We start from the raw sequence: 24,678 nt of genomic DNA, 5'->3' as shown, positions 1-24,678 counted from the left end.
AGCAGCGGTCTCCAGCCCACGGCTTGCAGGCAACGTGCTAGGGCTGGGTCCCCTCATCACCAGCCACATCTGGGGCAATGGGCAGGCTATGGACCACTGCTCAAGCACCGCTTTGCTAGCGCCGGACTGGCTGAGCTCTGCCCATAGGCAGAGGACGATCCAACCTCCTGGGTGATTTTGAGGCTTCAAGGATTTGTTCTTCTAGGAGTGAGTGAATGACTTGCTTATAACATCCTTCTGTGCAGGCTGGATGGCCTTCAGCTTGCTAGGCCGACAGGGTCTGCTGAGAGCTGCCTCCGACAGAAGGGAAAGCTTAGCTCGTTAATATTTCCCTTATTTTTCCAGACTAATTGTAGCTAAAAGCAAACAAAATAACAGTAGGAAAGGGAGGAGCAGCAGAGGAAAACTAATTGTGCTCATTTTAACACAGCTTTCCATTACTCACTCCAATCTTGAAAGGTTTGATTTGGTTTTGTTTTTAAAAAGAGTTACAGAGACTCTTTGACAATTGGTCCAAATTCCTTCCTAAATACAAGAGGTTGTATTGTCCAAATGAAGCCAGAACAACTCCAGGCCAGGTAAAGCCAGAGGGCAACAGACCCAATTTCCGTTTTGGGCAGGTTGAGATGTGGAAATGTATCCGCTGTTGTGAAGCCCCAGGTCAGAGTAGTACGAAGCCTGCGTTAACAAAGGAACAACAAAACATAAAATCCTTGAGAGCTCAGCTGTGTGACATGGAGTTTCTGAATCCCCTCAAATGGGAAGCAAGAAGTGAGTTAGGTGATTACAAAGACCGAGGAGTCAAAGTGGTCACAGATGCAAAAAAGAAGCGGTAACTTCATTAAAGGCATGAGGATGTGCAAAGATGTTCTCCTCCTTCAAATTGTAGGGATTATTTGTAATAAAAAAGGCCTTTCCTCTATTCCTACACACAAAACACCCATTTAGTTTATTTTTCACTGAAAAGGCTTCAAATCCTCATGTTCTCTCCTCCCCTCTGGTAGCTATGACCCAATGTGACAGCACGCTGCAAGGACATGGTTTGGATAGGACTTGGAAGACAGACCCCATTCTCAGAAGCATGTACATGGTTGGTACACCTAATTCCCTCCCTAATTCCAGCTAAGTGCAGCTGGATTTTTCACCGTACTTCCAGCTTCCACGAAACAGAACAGAAGAGATCTGTTTCACAAGATGCTGGAAACGTTCTCTCACAGGCTCAGAGCTGTGTCACAGCTTCCCACCTAAAAAGCCCCTGGATTTGTTTCTTCTCACATGCAGTCCCACTGTGGCAGACAACAGAGCTAACAGCCACTGCCCACTGGAAAGAGATACCGGTCAGTCATTCAGCTTCCCGCTGAATTCTTGAGGGGTTTATGACCTATGATCTAAACCCAGGAGCAGGAGAAGCTGCCAGAACAGGTCTACTGGGAGACAGAGAGCAAAGCCAGGGACCAAAGCTGCTGGGACCAAGCAAGCAGCACACTACGAGATATGGCAAGGCTGAGCATCACCTTCCATGCGGCTTCCCACCTAGCATCTAGCCAACCCTGCACTTGTGGTCCACTAATTTGGTCTCCCCAAGAACGGGGAGATCTTAATTCAACACCAAAAGTACACAGATAGCAACCAATAAACTACAGTGGGCTTCACGTCCCCCTTGCCCTCCAAAACACCACCTTCTCTATCTAACCTGATGTACCACATCTCCAGTCATTCTGACACCTGCGCTGGCGTGTAGGATGCCAGCTCAGCTCTTCTGCCACCAAGTTATCTGTGAGAACATCCATTGACACCAAGCTGGCACACAGGGCTTGTCAGGCTGTGCAGGAAGGCTGATGGCAGCAGGATATTTATAATACTGGGTGGAACTCGGGATTTTGGCTTCTCTAAAGCTGTAGGAGCACGCAGAAAATAAGCTATGAGAAACTTGTTATAAACAGCTGGTTTTATCAGTGGGGGCATATTTAAATTTGCAACTCAAGGTCAGGCTGGAAATCAGTGTACATCAAGCATCTCTCAGAGTCAGAGGAATGAAGAAAACAGGCATTCATCAGGAAGACTCTGCATTTTCCTTGTTTCCAGAGAAACACTGGCCTGAAAGCATGTCTAAATTGTGCTTAGTTAGTCTGGCATGGCAGGGACAGGTGCTGCCTCAGGCACACCAGGAAGGTGTACGTAGGGCAAGCACAGGCTGCTGTGGCCAATGAGCAGAGGCAGGGAGAAAGCACTACCTCCCCACATCCCCGCCTCCCAAAATGACTTTTGGGCTTGCTCCCACTCCTGTAACTAGACACAAATCACAAAGGTATTTTCAGAGCCTCCTAGGCACCGTTTAGGGCCCTCATTGCCCCACGGGTGCGTGCTCGCTGGTGAGAACGGTTGTTTGGAAGGAGCTCCACACCTCTCCAGAGCCCCAACAGCCATCCTCTAACACCTTGCTTCTCCACTCAGTTCTTACAGGGGTCTAGACAACCAAGATACTCTGCTTTCAGTACTCGGCAATTACTCAGCTTTCCTACATGCCCCAACTAACCCTTGCATCATCAGTGTAAGTTATGTGGGCGTTGACTCCGTTTACAAATGAGGGAGATCTGTGGCAAATTGAAGAAAACTGTTCCTTCTTGACACCAGACCTCTGTCACTGCAGGCAAGCAGGTGTGTGGACACACACACAGGTATATACTGAGAATAAATCACAGCCTGACCTGAAAGAAAAGCAATTAAATATTTCTCCCTCCCTTTTTTTTTTCCCCCTGAATGCCTATAAAACAAGACTTTCACCAGAAAGGAATCTGAACAAGGTGAACTGAGCTTGAAAGAATTTCGTTCCCATGTAGGGAGGAGTTTGTAACCTGCATGTGGACACCCAGGCACATGGCATTACTCACAGGGAAGGAATCGACCTGTGGCACTGCTGAGCGCAGTGTACAAAGGGTGATCTCCACGTGGACATCGCTCCAGTTTACAACTTAAAAATCAGACACCTGTTTTGGAAGCAGCTGTTAACAGCAAGCTCATCACTTCCTCACTGACCCAAAGGATTTGCCTCCTCTGAGGTGGTGGGTTTTGTTGTCACTTTGACAATCTTTATGGTTAGGTTTGGGGTTTATGGAGAGAGAACTCCTAAAGGTGAACAGGCTGGCATCGACTGGGTTTAGAGATTCAGTTGTCATGCTACCCCCAAACTTTACTCCCCCTTCTAATTAATGGCTGATCTGAATTACAAGTCACAATGCAAACTGAGGATGTTGCTGTAATTCTGGTCTATACAGCCTGAACCTCCATGCTGCAAACCCTCATACTGAGGTGATTTTAAATAATTTAAAGCAGAAACCAAACACCACCTTCTCCCTGGCTGACAGCCTTACAGACAGTTTGCTCTTCCTACAGCACTTGGAGCTCTGGAGTTGAAGAATACGAACATGGAACATCCTTTGCCAGGAGCACTACATAACAAAGTTCCTCCAACTTGTCAAACAGTGATGAGGACAGGACATGCTGCTTTCTGGACGGTTTTAACAACAGTATTTCACTGTCTTTTATCCCCAGGTGAAAGCTAAATGCATAAAGCCATATGGAGGGAACAATTCAAAAGTGGCTCAGAATATAAAGCCCCATTTCACTACTGATATAATCACCTGTTTAACCCCGTGCTGGGAGAGCTCTCTCACGTTCAGCACATGTCACTCAAATGCTCAGCTATGCAGAGCATTAAAAGCAGTTTATTTTTCTCCCTAAACACACAGCATTAGCCTGCACACCACTAAATTTCTTGGGAAGCCTCAACAGCGTAGAGACAGACAGGCTATGAGCTTGTGCCTGCCTTTGTTAAAAGAAAGACAAGGGGAAAATCCCACCAACCCAAACAGGTTTCCCTTCCTCGCCCCCGAAAGAGGCTCCGTTTCAGACAATACCTGCAAGGGATTTGCACAGCCCCAATATTTAACAAAGCAAGACAATTAGTTCCTCTGAGGGACACAACACACTTGGTGCTGGAACAGAAGGAACACTATGACCCACTTACACACAACAGAGTTAATAATTAAGCTTTTTTGACAGGAGCCTTTCTAGAAGTGAAGTACATCAATGGCAATACTACAATAGCAAAGCTGTAACGCTCGCAAGGGCCGTCCACCTCCGTGGGAATTTCCAGAAGCTCCTGGATACAAGTTAGAAAGGGGAAAAAAAGTAATATATATATATAAAAATGAAAAGCATTTGGTTAAGCAAGCTCCAAATAAGTGATGTACAGCGGGGTGGCGGGGGAGAGGGGGAGTTCAAACGCCACAGCCCATTTTACACACGCAGCTCTCAAGATGTAGACTAAATTCCAGGTGAAGCTCGGAGGTCTCAGCGTTAGAGCGCAACATGAGCACGTCACACAGGTTGGGAAACGATCGCTCGGTTATGAAACACGTGGCAATCCCTCCACACCAGCTCCTGCCAAAGCATTTCCCGTCACGATTTAACTTTCACCCAATTCCCTGTTGGAGTTAAGTAGCTCTGGCTTCCAAGTCCCACCCGGACTGAATTCAGCAGCTTTCCCTTCCCACTCGTGGCCTAATTTTTATTTATGAAAGGGCTTATCGCTGCACCTCCCCATCTGACACACTGCAAAATCCACAAGGTGCAAGACAGGAGAAACCTGCTTTACCACAGAGAAGAATGCGCTAATTGGCTTTATTAAACACAGCAACAGGCTTTAGAGCAATATAAATCATCTACTAACCCTGCTAGATTTCCTACTCTGGGATGATCCGTATGCGTCTTCCTCGTAACCATTGGTCTGTTACAGAAGGAAAGGAAAAAGAAGAGGAAAAACAAGACAAAAAGAGAGAACAAACAATTGATGCTGACCCAAACAGGAATTGTCAGCACAAGTCATCACTTATGAAAAGCAAAGGCAGAGAGAGAACTTTGGAAAGACAGGCCAGGACACCAGGAGAAGTACAATATTAGGGCATTATTTCAAAGCTGAGGACACAAATGTTTGTGTCCATCACCAGCCCAGAATGTCAAGGATACCCCTGCCTGCTTTTTTTGGCCTCCTTTGTTGTCGTTAAGAAACACTTCAGCTTCCTCTGTTATCACTGTGCTCCTGTGAAGTGTGCGTGGGACAAGAAGGGGACCCAAGTGATGAGGCACTACAGTACCACACGTTTCTCTCCGCAGTTCCTCCGGCAGCTGAGCAATAAAAAAGCAGCAAATGGGAGCAAAGGAATCAAGTCCCAGTTTCTATTTGAGAAATTTGGGCAGCGCTGGATCAAATATCTTTTCAGGTTTCACCAGTTACATCAAAATGAAACCCTGACAGTGACCATCTGCCACATCCCAGCATTCTGTGTGACAGTCCAATGACTACAAAGAGATTTCAGCCAGTTCGGCTGCCCTTTGTCATGCTCTGGAGCCTGCCAAACCATAACTAAGATGCTCCCAAGGGAGAAAACACCAACAGCTTCAACATGAGCCTCTCCCAAGCAGGATGAGACACTTCATCTCCCTATGGGGTCAGGAATACAACTCCCCACGGGGGTCAAGCATAAAATGAAACGATTGCTGCAATGAAGTTCTTAGTCTGGAAACAAAAAAAGAGGACAGCCCCAACAGTCACCTCAGTCAATGCCACCAAAAGCTCAGATGTCTCAAGCAATTTATGATTCAGGCATCAGTTCACAACACGGGCTGGGCTAACACTGAGCATTCCCAGTGTTTGGGGTGGGGCTTTTTGTGACAATTTAATTACAATTTCTATTTGACATCAATTCTGAAGTCTGAGCTTTAACACATTCCCAAAATGCAATTCCACTAAACCCATTCTGGATCAATTTCAAAGCAAAATAGTTATCGATCACTACACCAAGCAACAGCTTCCATGAAAAACTCAATCAACTTAGAAACCAGTTTAGATCCAAGCTGGTTTGGGCTCCATAAGAAGATGGCGGACTGCAGGGACAGGGAGGTGATTGTCCCTCTCTGCTCTGCCCTCAGGAGGCCCCAGCTGGAGTCCTGTGTCCAGAGCTGGAGTCCCAATACAAGAAAGATGTGGGACTGTTGGAGAGGGTTCAGAGGAGGCCACAAAGATGATCAGAGGGCTGGAGCACCTCCCCTATGAAGAGAGGCTGAGGGAGCTGGGCTTGTTCAGCCTGGAGAAGAGAAGGCTGCGAGGGGACCTCATTGCAGCCTTCCAGTCCCTGAAGAAAGCAGAGAAAGAGGAGGGGAATCAACTTGTTCAAAGGGCAGAGACTGTCAGGACAAGGGGGATGGATTGAAGCTGAAGGAGGGAAGGTTTAGAGTTGATATTGGGGGGAAGTTCTTTACAGAGGGAGTGGTGAGGGGCTGGAACAGGCTGCCCAGAGAGGTGGTGGCTGCCCCATCCCTGGAGGTGTTCAAGGCCAGGTTGGATGGGGCCCTGGGCAATCTTGTGTAGCTCCAGGCCTGGAGGTTGGTGATCCTTAGGGTCCCTTCCAACCCAGACCATTCTATGATAAAGCACCTTCTGGGGAAACACTTGTACCAAAATGCAGCACCATCATCACAAACAGAGGGCAAACACACAGGTTCGTTTCGTTAATAATGGATCGAAAATCCTGGGGAAAATCAGAAATCCAACCACTCAGTGTGGCTTCCCTCCAGTTTTTATTAATGTTGGTGTTTGGGCTCTTTTTTTTCCCCCAGGTTCCTTGAATTTGTCTAACCATTTTTCAGGAAAGTCCCAAAGTGATTCTTCAGGTTTGTCTTTTTCCAGTAGCATCATAGCAACTGAACGTAACCTCAGATCTGAGCTGCTCCTGTGCAGAATTCCTTGGTTTATAATGGGATTTTTACCCAAATGTGGGATTCCTCATTTATTTTTACTATTAATCAGCTTTGGCAAGTTGGCTCCTATCATGATAAATATTTTTATTCTAATTTCACATGAAACCTCTTTTGCTCCCTGTACAGAGCTGGTTTCCCCTTTAAAAACTGATGAAGCTGCCTTAGATGGGAACAGACCAGATGAGATCCTTCCCAGCTGTCTCACTTCCCAACAGGAGTTATTCTTCAACTACCTGTGCATTTCTTTCAGGAGAATTAAGTCTTGCCCCAGGTTTCACTTGGTGTCACAGAAACATGCCAAAATCCTTGCAGTTAAGTCACAGTCACGTCTAATGCTTTCCCTTTGGGACTTTAAAGCCCTGTCCTGCTTAGGGAAACTAAGCTGAAGTGACACGATTCATTTTATAGACTCACAGAATTTGTTAGACTGGAAGGGACCTTTAGAGGCCATCTAGTCCCATCCCCAGCATTGAGCAGGGACGTCTGCAGTAGATGAGGTTGCTCAGAGCCCCATCAAGCCTGACCTTGAATGTCTCTAGGGATAGGCCTCCAACACCTCTCTGGGCACCCTGTGCCAGTGATCCACCACCCTCATATTGAAAAACTTTTTCCTAATATCCAACCTAAATGTCCTCTTTTCTATTTTCAAACCATCACCCCTCATCCTATTGCTCCATGCCCTTGGGAACAGTTCTTCCCCAGCTTTCTTATAGGTATTGGAAGGCCACTGTAAGGTCCCCTTGGAGCCTTCTCTTCTCCAGGCTGAACAAGCCCAACTCCCTCGGCCTGACTTCATGACAGAGGTGCTCCAGCCCTTTGATCATGTTTTTGGCCTGCTCTAAATAGGCTCAGACTGGTCCATGCCCTTCTTGTGCTGATGGCTCCAAAGCTGGACAGAGCACTCCAGGTGGGGTCTCACCAGAGCAGACCAGAGGGGCTGCATCACAAGCAGTGCTGGCCACACTGCTTGTGATGCAGCCCAAGATACAGTTGGCCTTCTGGGCAGCAGATGCACATTGGTGCAGTGATAAGGTCTCCCCTCAGTCTCCTCTTCTCCAGGCTGAACACCCCCAGCTCCCTCAGCCACTCCTCAAAGGATTTGCCCTTCAGCCCCTTCCCCAGTCTGGTTGTCCTTCTCTGGACATGTTCCAGGACCTCCATGTCCTTCTTATGGTGAGGGGCCCAGAACTGGACACAGCACTTGAGATGTGGCCCCACGTGGCTTTATGGCACTCTAAGCAGCACCCTGTTTGTAAAGATGCTAGTAAGGCATCACTACTACGCAGATCTGACTTTAGGAATGATGCAGCCTCTACTACATACGTATTTTAACTCCCTTTATGGAAATGGAGTTACATACATGTTCTATCAGTGGTCCCTATTTCTGTGTAATGTGAAAGCTCGAGTCAGGTTGTGAGTTTCAAGGTGCTTTTTATGTACAGCACTGATGCAAGCGCTTGGATTACACCACAGTTACACAGGCGGATGTTTGGTATTGAGTCCTGGGAGTTACAGTTTATCCTTGGCATTGGGCTGGTGAGCTCTGACAGCTGACCTATTGCACATATTCTCTTGTCCTATCACAGCAGCTTTGCACACTAAAACCTCTCCGAAAGAGTTACTCAGGATACATACTGCTTTGGAGTAGTTCTTCTTTTTGGTCCTCTCATTCTCTAATCCAGCCTGCGATGAGATTAAGAATGCAGGATGAAAAGATTAATGAGTTTATGGGCACCATCCGTATGCCAGGCATGCGTATCAATGTGCAGAAACATCCCTTTTCCTCCAGCTCTACTCAACACGGCTCAGCGAGCACAGACACACACACAGATACTCACACCTCGGAAGTCAAATGGTCAGGTATTAGAGAATATTGTTACAAGTGACAACGATGCTGGGTAAATCTAGTAGCCAGTTAAAATGGTTCATGCTCGCAGGGTAAAGTCAATTAGAAGAGCTACCAGCTCTCTGTACTTATTACATCGATACATCCATGCAACACCCGAGCATGGCTGAACTATTTCTGGATGTAGGTCGCCCGCAAACAGGGGCATCGCCTTCCCAGTGTGGAACAGTGCAGGGACCGGAGCAGGGTGAGAAAGCTCGCGAGCCTGTAAAGCTGCTTGCTGAGGTTTGCTCTCTGTGGAGACTGAGACGGCTCCCACTCAACGCAAGGCAGCATCCCTGGCACTATGAGGACGCTTTTTAACCCGAGGCTAAAGTCCCAATGTTCTCTCTCCCTTCAGCACCCTTCCCGTTGCTCTTCCTCAGGCGCCAGCCCTATCTCGGTGTGTCCAAACCCTCTTACTACCTAGAGAGTTTGGTTTTATCCTCCAAGGCAAGGGAGGGATGCAGTAACATGATCTGCAGCTTTGCAGGCAGCGTGTCTGTCCCGTCACCTTTGCTAGATCTGGTCTGAGTGAGCTCACGAGAGATTTTATTCCTCTGCAGATTCAGGCTGAAGTAAAACCAGACACACCTGGTCAAGCAATGGGCAAGAGGCTAACGGACATAAAACCTTTTGTGCTCTGTCCTACCATAACTACTGAACTAATCCCGGCTTAGAGCTCACAATCACTCAGCACTTTTCACAGAATCATTAAATTGGAAAAGACCTTTGAGATCATCGAGTCCAACCATTCCCATCCTAAGCTAAACCACATCCCTAAGTACCTCATTTACCCTTTTTTAAACACACCCAGGGGTGGGGACTCAGCCCCTTCCCTGGGCAGCCTGTGCCAGGCCCTGACAACACCTTCAGGGAAGAACTTTTCCCTCACATCTGATCTGACCCTGCCCTGGCACACCTTGAGCCCATTTCCCCTTGTCCCATCTCCTCTCCCCTGGCTGAAGAGACCATCGCCCACCTCTCTGCGCCCTCCTGTCACGTCAGTATAGGCAGTGATAAAGTTTCCCCTCAGCCTCCTCTTCTCCAGGCTGAACACCCCCAGCTCCCTCACTGCTCCTCAGAGGATTTGCCCTCCAGCCCCTTCACAAGCCTGGTTGCCCTTCTCTGGACACGCTCCAGGACCTCGATGTCCTTCTTATGGTGAGGAGCCCAGAACTGGATACAGCATTCGAGGTGCAGCCTCACCAATGCCCAGTACAGGGGCACATTTGAACTGCGTCAGAGCAGCGAGAGAGGGAAGTTCTGTCTTTACATCACAGACCACAAACTGCCTCAGGATCGGTTCAGATTACCCCTGCTCTCAGAGCAGCTATCACAACAGATGTTAGTCTTTTCCCCACGATTAGTTTTTAAGCACACACATTGCAATACAACTCACCACTGGGTAGGTGCCGGCATACTCCAACTGAGACTGTGAAGGTGTGAAGGGAAATATGGATCAGAATAGGAAGGAAAACGCAGAAGCAGGTTACAGCAATCAAAAGGATCATCCAAAACAGGCCGAACAGACAAAAAAAAACCCCACCAGGCAGAGAGATCTAAATCCCACCTAAAGAACTTTGGTAATGCAAGACCTCCTGCACAGAGCCAGAAGTCGAGAACTTTGTTGAGCTGAGAAAAGTGCACAAACTCCATCATGAGTGGTTTCCAACAGCACAGCATGCTGGGAATTAGAGACAGGTGGCTGGGAAGGGGCAGAACATGGACACTTGCAGCAGAAAAGCAACTGACGAGACACCCAAGCGTCTCAACAGGCACAGGATGCTGTCACGGGGCTTCCCTAGGAAAAACTGCGTCTGTGGTAAAGAAGTGAACTCGTAGCATTTCCAAAACAAGGGAGGCAGGACACTCTTCAGGGTTCAGGATGAGCCACAGAAAAGCTGTAGACAATGCTCCTGCACAGCAGCCGAAGGTCTGGTTTTGATGGTTGCTCAGCATCCAGGCCAGCTCCCCAGAAGCTCATTCAGGCATCCCCTTGGAAAATAAATATTCCAGGAGAAAATCCAGAGTAAAACCTATGCAGATTAGTAGGGTGGTGAAGTTTTAGGGAGCAATAAATTTCTGATACCGGCTCCTTTCAAAAGCTTCCTGTACAGAAAAGCAGCAGAGCTTCAGAGAGCATCTCCTAAGGCCATCAGCCCCTTGTGATGCAATGAGCCTGCGTGCCAGAAATGCAAGATCAGCCTTCAGAAAATGGAAGTCTTGTAGACAACTGTGATGGCATCTGCCTACTGTGGAATCAGCCTTTGAACATCCGAGGACAAAAAAGAGCACTGAGGATTCTCTGAGCAGTTCTATGCACCCTCTGTGGGCACAAGGCAGCGGTTTTGGTGCATTCTTCGTGCTAAAATGGCTTAAAAGCCAAACTGGACACCAGTCCTGAGGTAATTTTTTAGGTGGGTTGGTTGCTTTGTGTACTTGGTTGTTCCTAAGATACAACATGAGCCAAACCTTCACAAACAGGCAGAGAGAATTGGTCAAAAATATTTAAAAGCAACTACTACAAACCCACACTGGGAAAAGGAGAGGTATAAGGGGGAATTTCAGTTCAGGTGAGCAAACATGTACTGGCTTTTACAATCCCAGTGACGCTTGGATCAGGGAAGGAAACTCTGCCAAAACTCTTCTGTAAAAGCATCAGCTTGCGTAAGAATATTCAGTGGTCCCGCTTTTAGGGGGACCTGGGGAGCCTGGGCAACATCACCGGAGCAAAAAGTTTCAACCCAATCTGTTGGGAAAAACCATGCTTTGCAAAAGTATCCTGTGTTTACAGGTCACCCCAGGTGGGGATAGGTGTTGGTAGGGTGAAGACATGCTGGTAGTCCAGAGACTGGCTCCTGCAGGGTGGTCAGCAAAGCTTCTTTTCCAGGGGTGGTGGGGAATCAGAGCGTAATGCTTTGATATGTAACTGCTGTTTCCATATGTAACTGCAAAACACAGGATCACGTAACAAGAACACAATGGGAGGAATCAGTAGCGGGTTTCCATGAGCAAAAGGTGCTCCTGGTGAATGGGGTTCCCGCTATGAACGCCGTCCCAGTGTGCTTGCACCTTGCCATGTCAAGGGGGAACACAACTACAGCCACGGCTAAACAACCTCCTTGTACCACCACCACCTTCTAAATAGAAAGAACTGACATTTCCATTATTCTCTTCCAACACACCCTTTTGTGAAGGTTTCCCAAGTCAACTCAAAGCAAAATAACCATAAGTTTTCATGGTCAGCAGTGAGGATAAACTTGACATCTTCTGGCTTGGAAAAGCAATTGACTAAGTTTGCTAGCTTAAGAGATTTTAACAGCACTTCCTAAGTAGCAACAAGGATTCCAGTAGAAGGGAACAAGGTAACACTTAATTTTAAGTACAACTTACTCTACCTTACAGTGAACTCCACTGGAACCACTGAGCAAGTAATTGATTTTCCCCTCCCCACCCCCATCTTCTAGAACTCTTCTAGAGGCACATCAGCTGTTTCACTCAATCCTGTTCTTTAGGGGGGAAAAGGTAGTTCTAGCCTCAATAATTATGAGCAAGTTTTTAAAGGAGAGAAAATAAATAATTTTTTAAAATTTATGACAGAAGAATCTCCAAAGAGGCCAGAAACCAAAGGCTACCAATACAGGTCCTGCATTGAATGACACATCTTGCTTGCTCTATAAAAATACACCTGCTCCTCCAGCTTAAGCACACAACCAGCACTAGGTAAGTCAGGGACAACACCCTCCTATGATTGTCTGTTGAAGGCTACCTACGCAAGCTGAGACAACAGCATCAGCTGGTCACAACTCCAAAACTGCTTAAACCATCTTCACAGTCCTGAGGGCCGACTACATCTGTGCTAGAAGGGAGTTCAGGTCTGTAGCACATGTATTGCCTGGAAAATACTGTAGGGATGTTTTGAGGAATAAACTGTTTGAACTGTTCCTATGGAGTAGTACTGGAGCCCTGCAGCACGCTGGGCTCTGCTAATTTCTCCTGCCATGAAGCGCAAGACTGCAGATGAAGTTCAAACATCCCTAGAGATCTTTTGAGAGCTTTCACCTGCAATTCCAACTTATTTTCACTGATAATTTGCTTCTGTTTTCCTGAGATGATGAACACTGACCATGGAGTAAACGAGCAGTTCCTCTTCCCAAGTTCTTGGTATCAGTAACGAAACAGGGAGGTCACAATGGGTGCACATGAAGTAGCTGCGTGTACCATTGCTTTGGCCAAGTACTTCCTGCAACAGTGACAGCGAAGAGTATTTACCAGGAACGTTTCTGGAGAGCCACATGCTCTGCTGGTGCTCCTGCCCAATGCATACAGAGTGACAGGGTGATGGAGCCCTGGGACAGGCTGCCCAGGGGATGTACAATCTCCTTCTCTGGAAATATTCGAGACCTGTCTGGACACTGACCTGTGTGACCTGTCCTGGGGAACCTGCTTTGGCAGGGGGGTTGGACTCAATGATCTCTGGAGATCCCTTCCAACCCCTACAGTTCTGTGATCAAAACCTGACAATCCCCCAGGCTGAAAGATTTATTGATTTACACAGATTTTAAAAAAAATACAATAGAATAATAAAACAAGCAAGCAAACAACAGAAAAAAAATCCCAGCCCATATGCCTGGAACACAGAACACAGCAAGACTTCAGAAGGATGTTAGGGGAAAACGATACCCAGACTGGTGAGATGGGAGAGCAACACCAGCACACACACATGCACACTGAAATCGTACAGTTTACCAACCCTCAGGCTTCCACGGCTACCCACTGACATGCGCTCGTCTTCATCCGAAGCCTAGCGAAAGGAAAGTACAGAGACAAGAGAACAATGAAAAGGACACAAGGAACACGCGGTGAGGTAAATGCAGATGGCTCTGATGGAACAGAAGGCAAGGAAAGGCTCACAGAATAAATGTGTTTAGAAAGGATTGCATTAAACTATAAGCAGAAAGTAAATTCAATCATCCCCTGGCCAACAAACCCCACCAAGTGTGTTACTACAGGATGAAGCACAAGCTTGCTCAGGTGTTCCCTGCTCTACACTCATGGCCCACGACCTGAACAGACATTAAACACTCCAAGCAGGCTATTTCCCCACCTTTACCCCCCACACCCCACCCTTTATTCTAGCACATTGGTGAAAGCAACCAAGGAGGAGGCAGAAGACTCAGGAAGTGGGTTGGGGCTGTCACTCGGCTAGGGTGGGAGGGAAGCTCGCTCAGGTTTTTTCTTTTAAAAGGGAACTAACTCCCACACAGGTCTGTTTTCTTCATTTCAGACATCTAGCTGTAAAAAGAAAAAGTGAAAGTAGATACTAACCGAGGCATTCCTTCGGGCTCTGCGGGAGTACCGCTCACTGTCTTCCTACCAAGGGAGCAGAGAAAAACAAAGAGCCAAGTGTTGAAAGGACAGGGACACCAACAGCATGCTTCCAGAAAGACACAGCGGGGTTTCAGCAAGGTTGGGGAGCCAGGGAGGTTAAACTCGGTAATGGGAAGTGATACCTTGTCGAGTCAAGAAATCCCTTACCCCCCTCACTTGTGACCCCAACTTTTCTCTCCCCCGGTTCATTCCGCTACACGTTTTCATGAGCTTTGCAGAAAACCAGATACTGGCATCTATTTATATCCCAAAAAAGCATTTTGAGCAGACAGGAATTTCCTGGAAAGAGTCCAGAGGAGGGCTATGGAGATGATTAAAGGTCTGGAGCATCTCCACTAAGAGGAAAGGCTGAGTGACCTGGGGCTGTTCAGCCTTGAGAAGACTGAGAGGGGATCTGATCAATGGTTATCAATATCTGAAGTCTGGGACACAGGGGGAAATGGCCAGCCTCTTCTCAGTGTCTGTGGGGGAGGGACAAGGGGCAATGGCCTCAAGTTGAAGCACAGGAAGTTCTACACCAATATGTGGAAGAACTTCTTCCCAGTGAGGTGACCGAGCCCTGGGACAGACTGCCCAGGGGTGTGTGGTCTCCTTATCTGGAGATATTCAAGACCCGTCTGGATGCTTCTGCGTGACCTGTCCTAGGGACCCTGCTTTAGCAGGGGGGTTGGACCCAATGATCTCTGCAGGTCCCTTCCAACCCATACAAGTCTGTGATTCTGTGATCTCTCTGCCCTGGAAACCAGTATACTGACACTACCTTTGTAACCAGGCTTTCCAGTTTGCAGTCCTTTAAAATCCCCTATTTGCAATAACACAGCAGGGCAAAGCTCTGGGATGCTTGCTAGGGAGAGAGGGGCACAGCCCAGCCCCTTCTTCCACACCAAAAGCATCTGTGCTGTGCTCGCTGCCTTTTGGGGCCCAGAGGCTGCCTCCACACTGGAAAGGCCGTAGCATCTATCACATGTCAACAAACAGATTTTACACAGAATTTAGAAACAGTAATAAAAAACAAAAATCAGGCAGGAGAAAAAAAAGCTTCAGCGTCATAGTTAATGGTTCTGACAGATGAACTGACTCCTAAGCAAGGGAATTACCAGTAACATGGAGCTAAGCTCACCAAGCAAGGATCTGAAGAGACTTAATAGCTTATCCATGAGATGGGAGCATCTGGGGGGATGCCTGGTCCATATGGCAGCAGGCTCTCAAGAAGGCATAGAGCCCATGGGCGTTCATGGTGATTAATTATCAAGGGGCAAAGAAGTCAGGGAGTGTGAGAAGTCCCCTTCTGCACTTCTGGAAGCCAGGTGTTTGTTACTGCCTTTTGCAGTGTGCGCTGCTCAGCTTGCAGGGCAAGGCCACGAGCATCCAGCATCGCTAGTAAGCAATTGGATCAACTGGGGATTGAAAGACCTCTGGAATCAATGCCTCCCAGCCCTTCAGCAACCCCTTCACCTCACGTTACGGCTGATAAAACAGTCAGGTATTGCTGATGGCCAAGTCAGTAGCTGGTATCAACTTCACCAGCTTGGGAAATGGTGAAATCCAGGGCACTGCGTGGCAAGCAATGCCACGTGAGCAGTAACAATGCACCTGGAGAGTACTCCTGAACCAGCAAGGTAAAAGGTAACTGAGGAAGAAGCATGGGTAAAACCTGTCCAAAAATTAACTGGAAGCAGGTTTGAAAAGCCTCAAACTGTGGCAAAATCCACAAGTAGTAAAATGAGGATGTGTATTCCTTAGATCTCAACTGGCTTTAACGGACCTGGACATCAATCATCTTCAATTGATCGTATCATAAAATCACAGACTGGTCTGGGTTGGAAGGGACCCACAAAGCCCCAACCCACCTGCCACAGGCAGGGCCACCAACCTCCAGGCCTGGATCTTCACAAGGTTGCCCAGCACTCTATCCAACAAGACTGCCCAGGGCCCTATCCAACAAGGCCTTGAACCCCCCAGGTATGGGGCATCCATCACCTCTCAGCAGCCTGTTCCAGCACCTCATCACTCTCTCTGTAAAGAACTTCCCCCTAATATCAACTCTAAACCTTCCCTCCTTCAGCTTCACTCAATCCTCCTTGTCCTGCCATTGTCTGCCCTTTTAACAAGCTGACTCCTCTCCTGTTTCTCTGCTCCCTTCAGGGACTGGAAGGCTGCAGTGAGGTCCCCCCGCAGCCTTCTCTTCTAGGCTGAACAAGATAGGGTGGTCTGTAAAACGAGATGGCTCTAACCAAGCCCTTGCTGGATTTAAGCTGATCATAAACCACGTTTCACATTCAGGTGACATGAACTGCAAGAATCGTAGTGAAACGAGCAGAATTCCCATTTCCAACACGGTAAAGTCCCTACTCCGAGGGATTTCAGACTCTAGGAGCCATATACAGCTTCAATATGTAAAACACCACCACGCTGTTTAGCTACGTTGATCAAGGCCTACCATCCACTGCTCGATGTCTCCCCACTTAGTATCCAGACCATAATATTTCTACAGACAGAAAAGGGAAGAAAAAGAAACAGGATTTAGATGAGAAAGGCAAAACAGAGAACATTTCGTTGTGCATTGCCAGGTCTTGGCCGAGCCACTCAGCTCCACACACAGACACACACAAGCATGCCGGGGAAAAGCTGTGCCGGGTCCCACCAGAGCCCCTGCAGCACGTGCACAGGAAAAGCTGCCCGGAGAGGGGAGAGGGGTGTTTGGGGTATAGACAGGGTACCCGACAGCTTCATCTCTCCGCAGCGTGAAAACCCAGCGCAGTGGGGACAGGAGCAAGGGGCGTAATGAGACTTGAATTCCTGACCCATTTAAGTCAAGACTCATCACGAGGGACGTGAGCGCGGAACACTTTCGGGATGGGAGATGCTGTCAAATCATGTTTGTGGAACAGATGTGTCAAACCGGGAAGACAAGTTGAACACAACAGCAGTAACCTCCCTGCTGTCTTGCCCGCTGCATTCCCAACTCCCCAGAGCCCCTTCGCAGAGCCCAAGGCTGTGTGGCTACACTCCAACCACACTCCTTGCCAGTGCTGGTACCACCACCGAGGACAGAAGAGGAGCCTCTGGGATGTGTCTCACCAAAGCTGGCAAGACTGGTACGGGAATGTGGTGAGCCTTCCACAGCCATGCGTTTTCTTAGCACACTGTCCCTCCCAAACCACTTCTGTCCTTATTCCCTTCACACAACACTGGGAATTTCACTGAGCTGAACTCACATCTCCACCAGACACCAAATTGTTCCAAGAGTGACAAGTAGCAGGACCCTTCTTCCTCCCCAAACACGTGCTTGGAATCTAGTTCTCAGGAGGTTTACATCTGTAGTGGCAACTGTAACATGGCTGTGTGTGGCACAAGAAGGAGATGACAAGCCCAAAGCATGATGACCTGCTTCAGGAAGCGTAATGTGCATCTGAGAATGATTAGATTATGTGCTTTGAGGTTTGTCTGTCTGTGTGGGGAAAAGAAAATGCAAACATGTGTGTACTTGCCAGCTTCCTTCTAGGCTCAAGGAGGCAGGAGGAGCAAGTTAAAACCTTAGGTAATGATCAAAATAAATCAGCAGTCTGTTCTGTATCATATTCTGCACTTGGCACTCACTCAATGGTATTAAAGTAATTTTATTTTCACCCTTGAAAACCTCAGTCACTATTTATTAATGTCCTAGAAAAAACAGCTGCGTGTTCTTTGATGCTACACCGGTTTATTCTCGCTTCAGAGTTGTTCTTCATTAAACAACAGAATTATTTTCATGTTAAGGTCATCTCAATTTTCATCTTAACATCTCTGGAGAGGAGAAAGCCTGTTATGGAGCAGAATAGGCAGCAGGATGCTTGATTACATATCCTGGAGAGCCCCAAACCATACAAAAGACCTTTAAATGTTGTGAGTTTTGGGGTCAAACTGGGAAGAGGCGGGGGCTCACAGCAATCCCATTTATTGGGAAAAAAGCTGCAAATTAGATTTTTAGAGCAGTAATTTGAAAAGAGGAAACAAATTCACTGCACTGCAGATGTAAATAGTATGCAAACATTTCTCTGGAAGAAGGAAAAGAGACAATGGTTCAACAAGACCTTTAACCACATCCTTATGAGAAGGGGGAAGCATTCCCCTCTGCCTTCTTCACCTCAGTGTGTGCCCAAATACATCTTGTTCCCTCACCATCATGCCTACCCAAACTATATGGCAGCGACATGGCTCCTAAACTGGACCTCAGGACAGGAACCACCGTGTCTTCAAGCACCGCGCTCCCCCACGACCGGGCACAACACATACATCGGCCCGAGGTGCAATGAAGGTTTAGGCACATCACGTCCTGAGAAGGACCCCTGAGAGCGATGTGAACTCCAGCTGGTCAGGACCATGCTCAGAACCCACAGATGATACACTCTGTGGTAAATCAAGTCAGGTGAGACCTCATTAGAGGCTCCCCCTCAAGAGATGCATGGCATTTTCTAACACTAGAACCCAATCCCAAAAAAGCACTATGAAACTGGAGAATCCTTTTCTCACACCTTTATGGGTAGGAAGGACCCATAAACACACCAATCATTTTTATGAGGTCCCCTGGTTCCTTTTCTTGCCCTCTGGTCGCTTTTGCTGTCTGTACCCCTAAGATTCTGTGATTCTGTGATTCTGTGACACGGGCTTCTGACTTCACTTGTCGGAAAGGGAAATGAGGAAATAACCCTTCAAAGCCTTGTTATGGCAACGGTTAAGTTCCACTTACTGTTCTTTCCTCTCTCATTTAAAGTTACAGAGCCACATGCTTAATGTCCCTGCACAAAAAACGTTAATGGCTAGCAATGTCTGGTTATCCCTTGATAACCTTTTAAGAAGCACACTTAACTCAGGAATTATGGGAATTCCACACTGAACTTGGGAATTCTGCACCCGCAGCTGCTTCCCATTTCTTTTCCTACCAACTGCTCTGCTCTCTGGGGGGTCGCTGGGTTGAACAACCGCAGGGGTTAAAGGAAGAAATAGTGCTTATCCATTCCTTGGGTCTCTAGTTAGAAGCCTTTGCCAGACTCAGGTTCCCTTCCACCCTGAAAAGCGATATTACAATTAAATAATTAATGCTGTTAATGCCATTGAGAGAGAGAATTCCAGATCAGATTTGTCCACTAAGTGACAGCAAAACTGCCAGACTTGCAAACTCACTATGGGATGTTGCGAGGCTAACTCAGTTATTTTCTCCTCCACATCAGGACATCAAACAGTAAACAACTTCCCTGTCTCCCATGGGGCTGCATATGTACCAAGAGATTAAATTTGTTCCCATAAAGGAGATTGATAACAAGCCTGTTGATCCATGGGCAGATGTTAATTGGAGTCGCTCAGTACAGAGTCAACTCCACCAGTAAAAACGAGAGGAAGATGTATTTATTGCCAAATCCACAGGGTCAGGATTAAATACCAGAGCACATGATTTGAGCAGCTATTTCCATATATCCATAAGCACTCAAAGAGTTTGAGACCAGCGTTTCCAAGGAGCACGCGCTGCTGGGTCAAGCAAGTGAAACATGCAGTTAAGGGTGCTGGAACCAAACCAAACAGGCTGTGGGGTTTAGGAGACATTTATCATTCAGCAAGCAAAGAAAAACACTCAGGGAAAAAAAAAGCACAACTTTTCAATAAAGTAGAAAACAGCAGGCTTGAAGAAACATGTGCTGTCTCCCTCCCTGCAAAGTCTCTTTGGAGGTATTTCCCCTTCTAGGTACCTGAGCTTCCACACTCGGGGTATGGAACCGCCAAACATTCTTACAGAAAGCCAAAAGCTCTGTTGGTACATAGCAGTTGGCTTCAGTTATGGCTATTATCATTATCATCATCTCTGCCATCATTTGAAACTACAAGGAGGAAACTGGGAGGAGGGAAGAGCTCATGGCTTTGAGGTGAGGGAGGATTAAAGACAGCAGCAGCATTTACAACACTCAGGCCACGCTGGCAGAAAGGCTTATATACCAAAGGATTACAGCTTCAAACACAGCATCCCTGATTTCCTTCAGTGACTTTCTGCCAACAAAAAGCCATCTAAGAGCCCCTCTCTCCCTGCTGGCACCTCTCAGGTGCTTGCCCAACCTGGAATGCTTTCAGTGACACCCTTGGCCTTCGATGCTGAAAACGGCCGTACAGATCTCAGCAGCTGTGGAGTCACCATCATACCCTCCTACGATGGGTCAGTTTGCCAAATTAACTCCTCTGCTCAGCACTTATTCTTTGCAAACAGTCTGTAGAAAAATTTATATGAAGTGCCCGATCAGACACATTTCCCACGGGACATCTTCCCCTGCTCCCCTTTATTATCCACCCTACGGAAGGGAAGGAGGGAACTGCATGGAAATACAAAGCCTGCTGCACATCTTCCATCCTTCAAGAGGCTTTTCTGGCAACGCTTCCAAGACTTACAACACACGCATGCAGACAGGAGCGAAAGAGAGCAAGCCCTACCTTCTGAACTTGATAGATCTAGGGGAAAAAAGGGAGAGAGAAACAAGGAAACATAAGCTAGCGTGAGTGAATGGCAACACGGTGCTCCACAGCTCCTTCTGAAGGGGAAAAAATGTCATTTATACAGAATATACAGCAGAACATGAATATGAACAGGAACACATTGAAACCCTGTGGAGATCGGTACAATGAAAGCAATGTTCACATTGTGCCCCCCACGCCCCTCACCCACCCCCATGTACCCAGCTAAAATTAAGCATTCGCAGTTTCACACCCGCAAGGCTCCTGGAGCCACGTGCAGCACTTGCTCTCTAGACTGCCCAGGGAGCAAAAAGCTGAACGCTGAGAGCTGGGACCTCTGCCTTTTCCAGCCTCCCTCCTCTCAGGTGCCACCTGGGATATTCACCTGAGGTGAGAGCTGCACACAATAAACACAGACAGCATTAAGGACAGAACCACCACTCTCCCTTAACCGATGAAGCGCAGTTACAACAGCAATGACGCCGCACGTCCTTCACCTGTGTGCAGCACGGCGTCAGCTCGTTCAGAGTCTCTGAGATTTCTCTCTGCACATACATTCCCAGATCTGCAGGATCTCTGTAGGTTGCTTTTGCCATGCTCCACGGAGCCCCCCCCCCACACCATCTGCGGGCTTAGCTGACTCTACAACGTTGTTCCACAATCGGTATTGGTAACACACAAAAGCATCACAGCCACTCCAACCCATCAAAGCACCCTTTTAAGCAGAGGACTGCTCCCAGCTGATCACTTTTGTAAATCCACGAGAAAACAGAAAGCACAGGGTCTTTTCTTGCATTTCTCCCAGCACTTCTAAAGCAAGAAAACCCTTCTCGTACAAAGCCACCTACATCAGGCTGCTCAAATCCCGAAGGGAATCATAGGTCTGTTCTCCCTGGTTCTCCACTGAACACCTATCTGCAGGAAACACATCACAGCTCTGGTCTCAGCTGCTGTACTGCTTATCTTCCTTGATAAGGAAGCAGCCCTCTGCACCACGAGTCCAGCCTAAGGACAACAGCACCTTCCGCTGACTTCAATTGATCAGGGCAGGATGCTCAGTCTCCCCTATTTTGGCATATTTGGGGGATCAGTCTCCTGTATTTCAGAGCACTGGGGGGCATCCCAGCCATCCATCGCTCCTCTGGGCCACCTCAAGTGAGCCTATATCCCAGTGCTAGAAGCAAATGATGCTTCTTTTAATCCCTGCCCTCCTGACCAGGATTCCCTTCATGATCTTTGTGAAGGACAATGGCAGAACCCAGTCTAATACCTCAGAAGCACTAATTCCTATTCCTTCGAGCACTGGGGGAATAATTGAGACCCACACTGAAAACTAGCACTCCCACTCAACTAATCACCTCGCTTACCTTTTCTATGAAAACTCCCCAAGAGGAACATGAACTAAACCCTCCCACAGCTCCTAAGACCACATACTGGCTCTGATCTTTTCCTGCTCCATTGAACACGCAGAGCTCCTTTCATCTACACGCAGAATCCAAACATCATCATTTGAGATAAAGGAATTACCCCGGAGCTGCTGAACCTTTAAGCTGTAAACCCTTCTGTGCCGTTGTTTCACCCACGCGCTGAGGCAACACCGTGAAGCCTCATTTTCCCAACGCTGATGCTTCAGGCTTGGGGTGGCAGGTCATCCTCTTGAGCGCAAAGATCCACACGAGGTCTTTGCATTCAGGAACCTGATCACTGATGGAGAAGATAAAAACGTGGCCCTTGTTTAGGGCCAGACACCGCGGAGGGCAGTGGAGAGGGACACAGGGACAAAGCCAAGCACGTCATCATAACTGTTCCAACATTTTAGAAAAGCTGGAATTATTTGGTAAGCGAATAGCAGGCACTGCACCAGCTCTCCTGCAAAGCAACTCATCTCTCATCAGTGCATTGTTACAGGAGAAACCACTTCTGAAACAGAGAATCACAGAATGGCATGGGTTGGAAGGGACCCCAAGGATCACACAGTTCCAACCCCCTGTCACAGGCAGGGCCACCAACCTCCAGGCCTGGAGCTACACGAGGTTGCCCAGGGCCCCATCCAACCTGGCCATGAACACCCCCAGGGGTGGGGCAGCCACCACTCTCTGGGTAGCCCATTCCAGCACCTCAACACTCTATCTGTAAAGAACTTCCCCTCAATGATCTCTGTTGCAGGAAGGACCCCACAAAGCACGTAACAGGGTGGACAGACCCGTAAGCAGTCAGCTGTCTGGAAACAGAGTGTTTGCCAAGCTTCCTCATCACATGAGGTCTCTCACAAAAACCAAGCTGTTGTTACAGAAACACCTTCAGAATGGGACCGAGCAAGCCAATGTCTGATGGCAGAAGGCAGAAACCCAGAATCTACTGAAAACACCTTCCACGTCATCCCCTTCCAACTTCCCCCATGCATCTCCACACCGGCTGCAGAAGATAAAGACTGGCATGTGTCCTAGGGAACCTGCTTTGGCAGGGGGGTTGGACCCTATGATCTCTTGAGGTCCCTTCCAACCCTTCTAGTTCTGTGATCTTTGCAAACACAATAGGTTTCTTCCTCGCACATGGAAGCACCGAGTTTCACAGCCAAGTCTCTGCTCCCAGTCACACCTCGAGAATTCTGCTCTCCTCCAGTTTTCCCTGTGCTGCTTGGCATTTTACACGGCTTCAAACAATCCCGAGTGCCGGCTGGGACCCACTGACTCAGATCAGACTGGAGGGCACTAAATCCTGGTGAGGGAAAAAGTTCAGCAGGTGGGTGAGCAGGTCAGAGGTGTGCATGTGTGTGCAGGTCTTTTGTCCACATTAACTTGGCTTTAGTAAATTTACTACACGCCCAAGGAACTGACATGGAAAGAGAGAAACCCAGGACAGAAAGCACTGGTAAGGTGTTTTATTCCGAATAGGAGGCTGGAGGAGGAATAGTGTGTGCAAACGAGGATGTTGGTAAAGGTGAGTTTACAGAATAGCAGAGGTAAGTTTTCTGCTGTGCCCTTAAACTTGAGAGCTGGAAAGGAAGTGAGGAGCCAAGCACAGCACTCTTGCCTTGAATTAGAAGTACAGGCTCATCTGCTGTGTGAAGTGGCAAGCGAGAATCTTCCCCTCCAGATTCGGGAGTGGGAGGAGATCATTCTCTTTTCACTTCAGGCACTAATATCAGCTTAAATTGTGGTCTCCAAGTGTCAGTCCTCCAAGAGACATTTAAAGTCTTGCCAGCAGAACACACAGAAGGTACTCCTACATAAAACGTTATCTACAATTAGTCCTAATGCTGCAGCTGTTACATGCCTTGAAACTTTCCTGTTACATATTTCTCTGGGGGTAAAAAAAACCGGCTTTTGTATAGCTAACATCAAGCTTCTCGGGGGGCGGGGGGAGGGAAACCACACAGAAAAAATTTGTCTCCATTTTACCCAGTAGCCTAATGAGAATTAACAAGTTCTTATCCAGAAAACCTGAGCTGACAGCTCCTGCCTCAATTTTCTGCGTGAATTAGAATGGATGCACACAAGCTTGTGGCTGTACCAAGCACAACTCCCCACTCCGAGCCAAACACGCTGGCTTTAGGCTCTGCAACTCGGACCACAGAAGCATGGTGCTGTAATAAAACCATGGCCACCAGCTCCCAGGAGCTGGGGTGGGTAACAGAGTTACGGAACAGGCGAGGGAGCAAGTACCACCCGTTATCCTTTCGGCTTACAGCGCGCACTGGCACTGCCTCACCGGAGAGCTCTCCTGGACTGCTTGGCTATGCGTGTACCAGAACGCCTACGGTGACCTCCAGATTAATTATTTACATCGTTGGTGGGTAAGGACAGCAAAGCAGCACAGAAACAGTCGAGCAGTTACATTCCTTAGAGCCTCATGACCAGGAGCTCATTCTCTACTCAATACACAGACATGCGATTCAAGAGCGACTATTACCCTTATCTTCATAAATCAGCAAACAGCAGGTCATAATTCTTGCGCTCCTTTTCCTTCACCTTCAGCAAAGGCTTTTCATTTACCTCGTTCACACATCGCTGTTAGACTTGCACTCACGCTCGCCTCCTTACCGTCCCCTCCCTGAAACAAGCCCCCACACCGCAACGCCTCGGCACGCTTACCCGTCTTCCTGC

General features: G+C 47.8%; 1 protein-coding gene across 6 annotated transcripts in view; it reads right to left on the bottom strand.

The window, feature by feature from the left end:
* The window catches only part of LRRFIP1 (LRR binding FLII interacting protein 1), a 126,077-nt gene that overhangs the window by 37,282 nt on the left and 64,117 nt on the right, over window positions 1-24,678 (bottom strand). For 3 of the 6 annotated variants that reach the window (XM_084265482.1, XM_084265477.1, XM_084265478.1), the window contains exons 3-10: window positions 20,552-20,569; window positions 16,539-16,586; window positions 14,036-14,080; window positions 13,461-13,511; window positions 10,107-10,139; window positions 8,455-8,502; window positions 4,733-4,789; window positions 601-678 (exon numbers count right to left, since the gene is read on the bottom strand). The exons of the other annotated variants lie outside the window; for them this stretch is intronic. In XM_084265482.1, coding sequence (XP_084121608.1) covers window positions 601-678; window positions 4,733-4,789; window positions 8,455-8,502; window positions 10,107-10,139; window positions 13,461-13,511; window positions 14,036-14,080; window positions 16,539-16,586; window positions 20,552-20,569 — 378 coding nt within the window. The remainder of the gene's footprint in view (window positions 1-600; window positions 679-4,732; window positions 4,790-8,454; window positions 8,503-10,106; window positions 10,140-13,460; window positions 13,512-14,035; window positions 14,081-16,538; window positions 16,587-20,551; window positions 20,570-24,678) is intronic. 6 annotated transcript variants of the gene reach the window in all.

The sequence above is a fragment of the Gallinula chloropus genome, assembly GCF_964237585.1.
Source record: "Gallinula chloropus genome assembly, chromosome: 5".
In the NCBI taxonomy this organism is placed as follows: Eukaryota; Metazoa; Chordata; class Aves; order Gruiformes; family Rallidae; genus Gallinula; species Gallinula chloropus.
The sequence above is the reverse complement of the archived record's forward strand: the minus strand, read 5'-3'. Positions and strand labels throughout refer to the sequence as shown.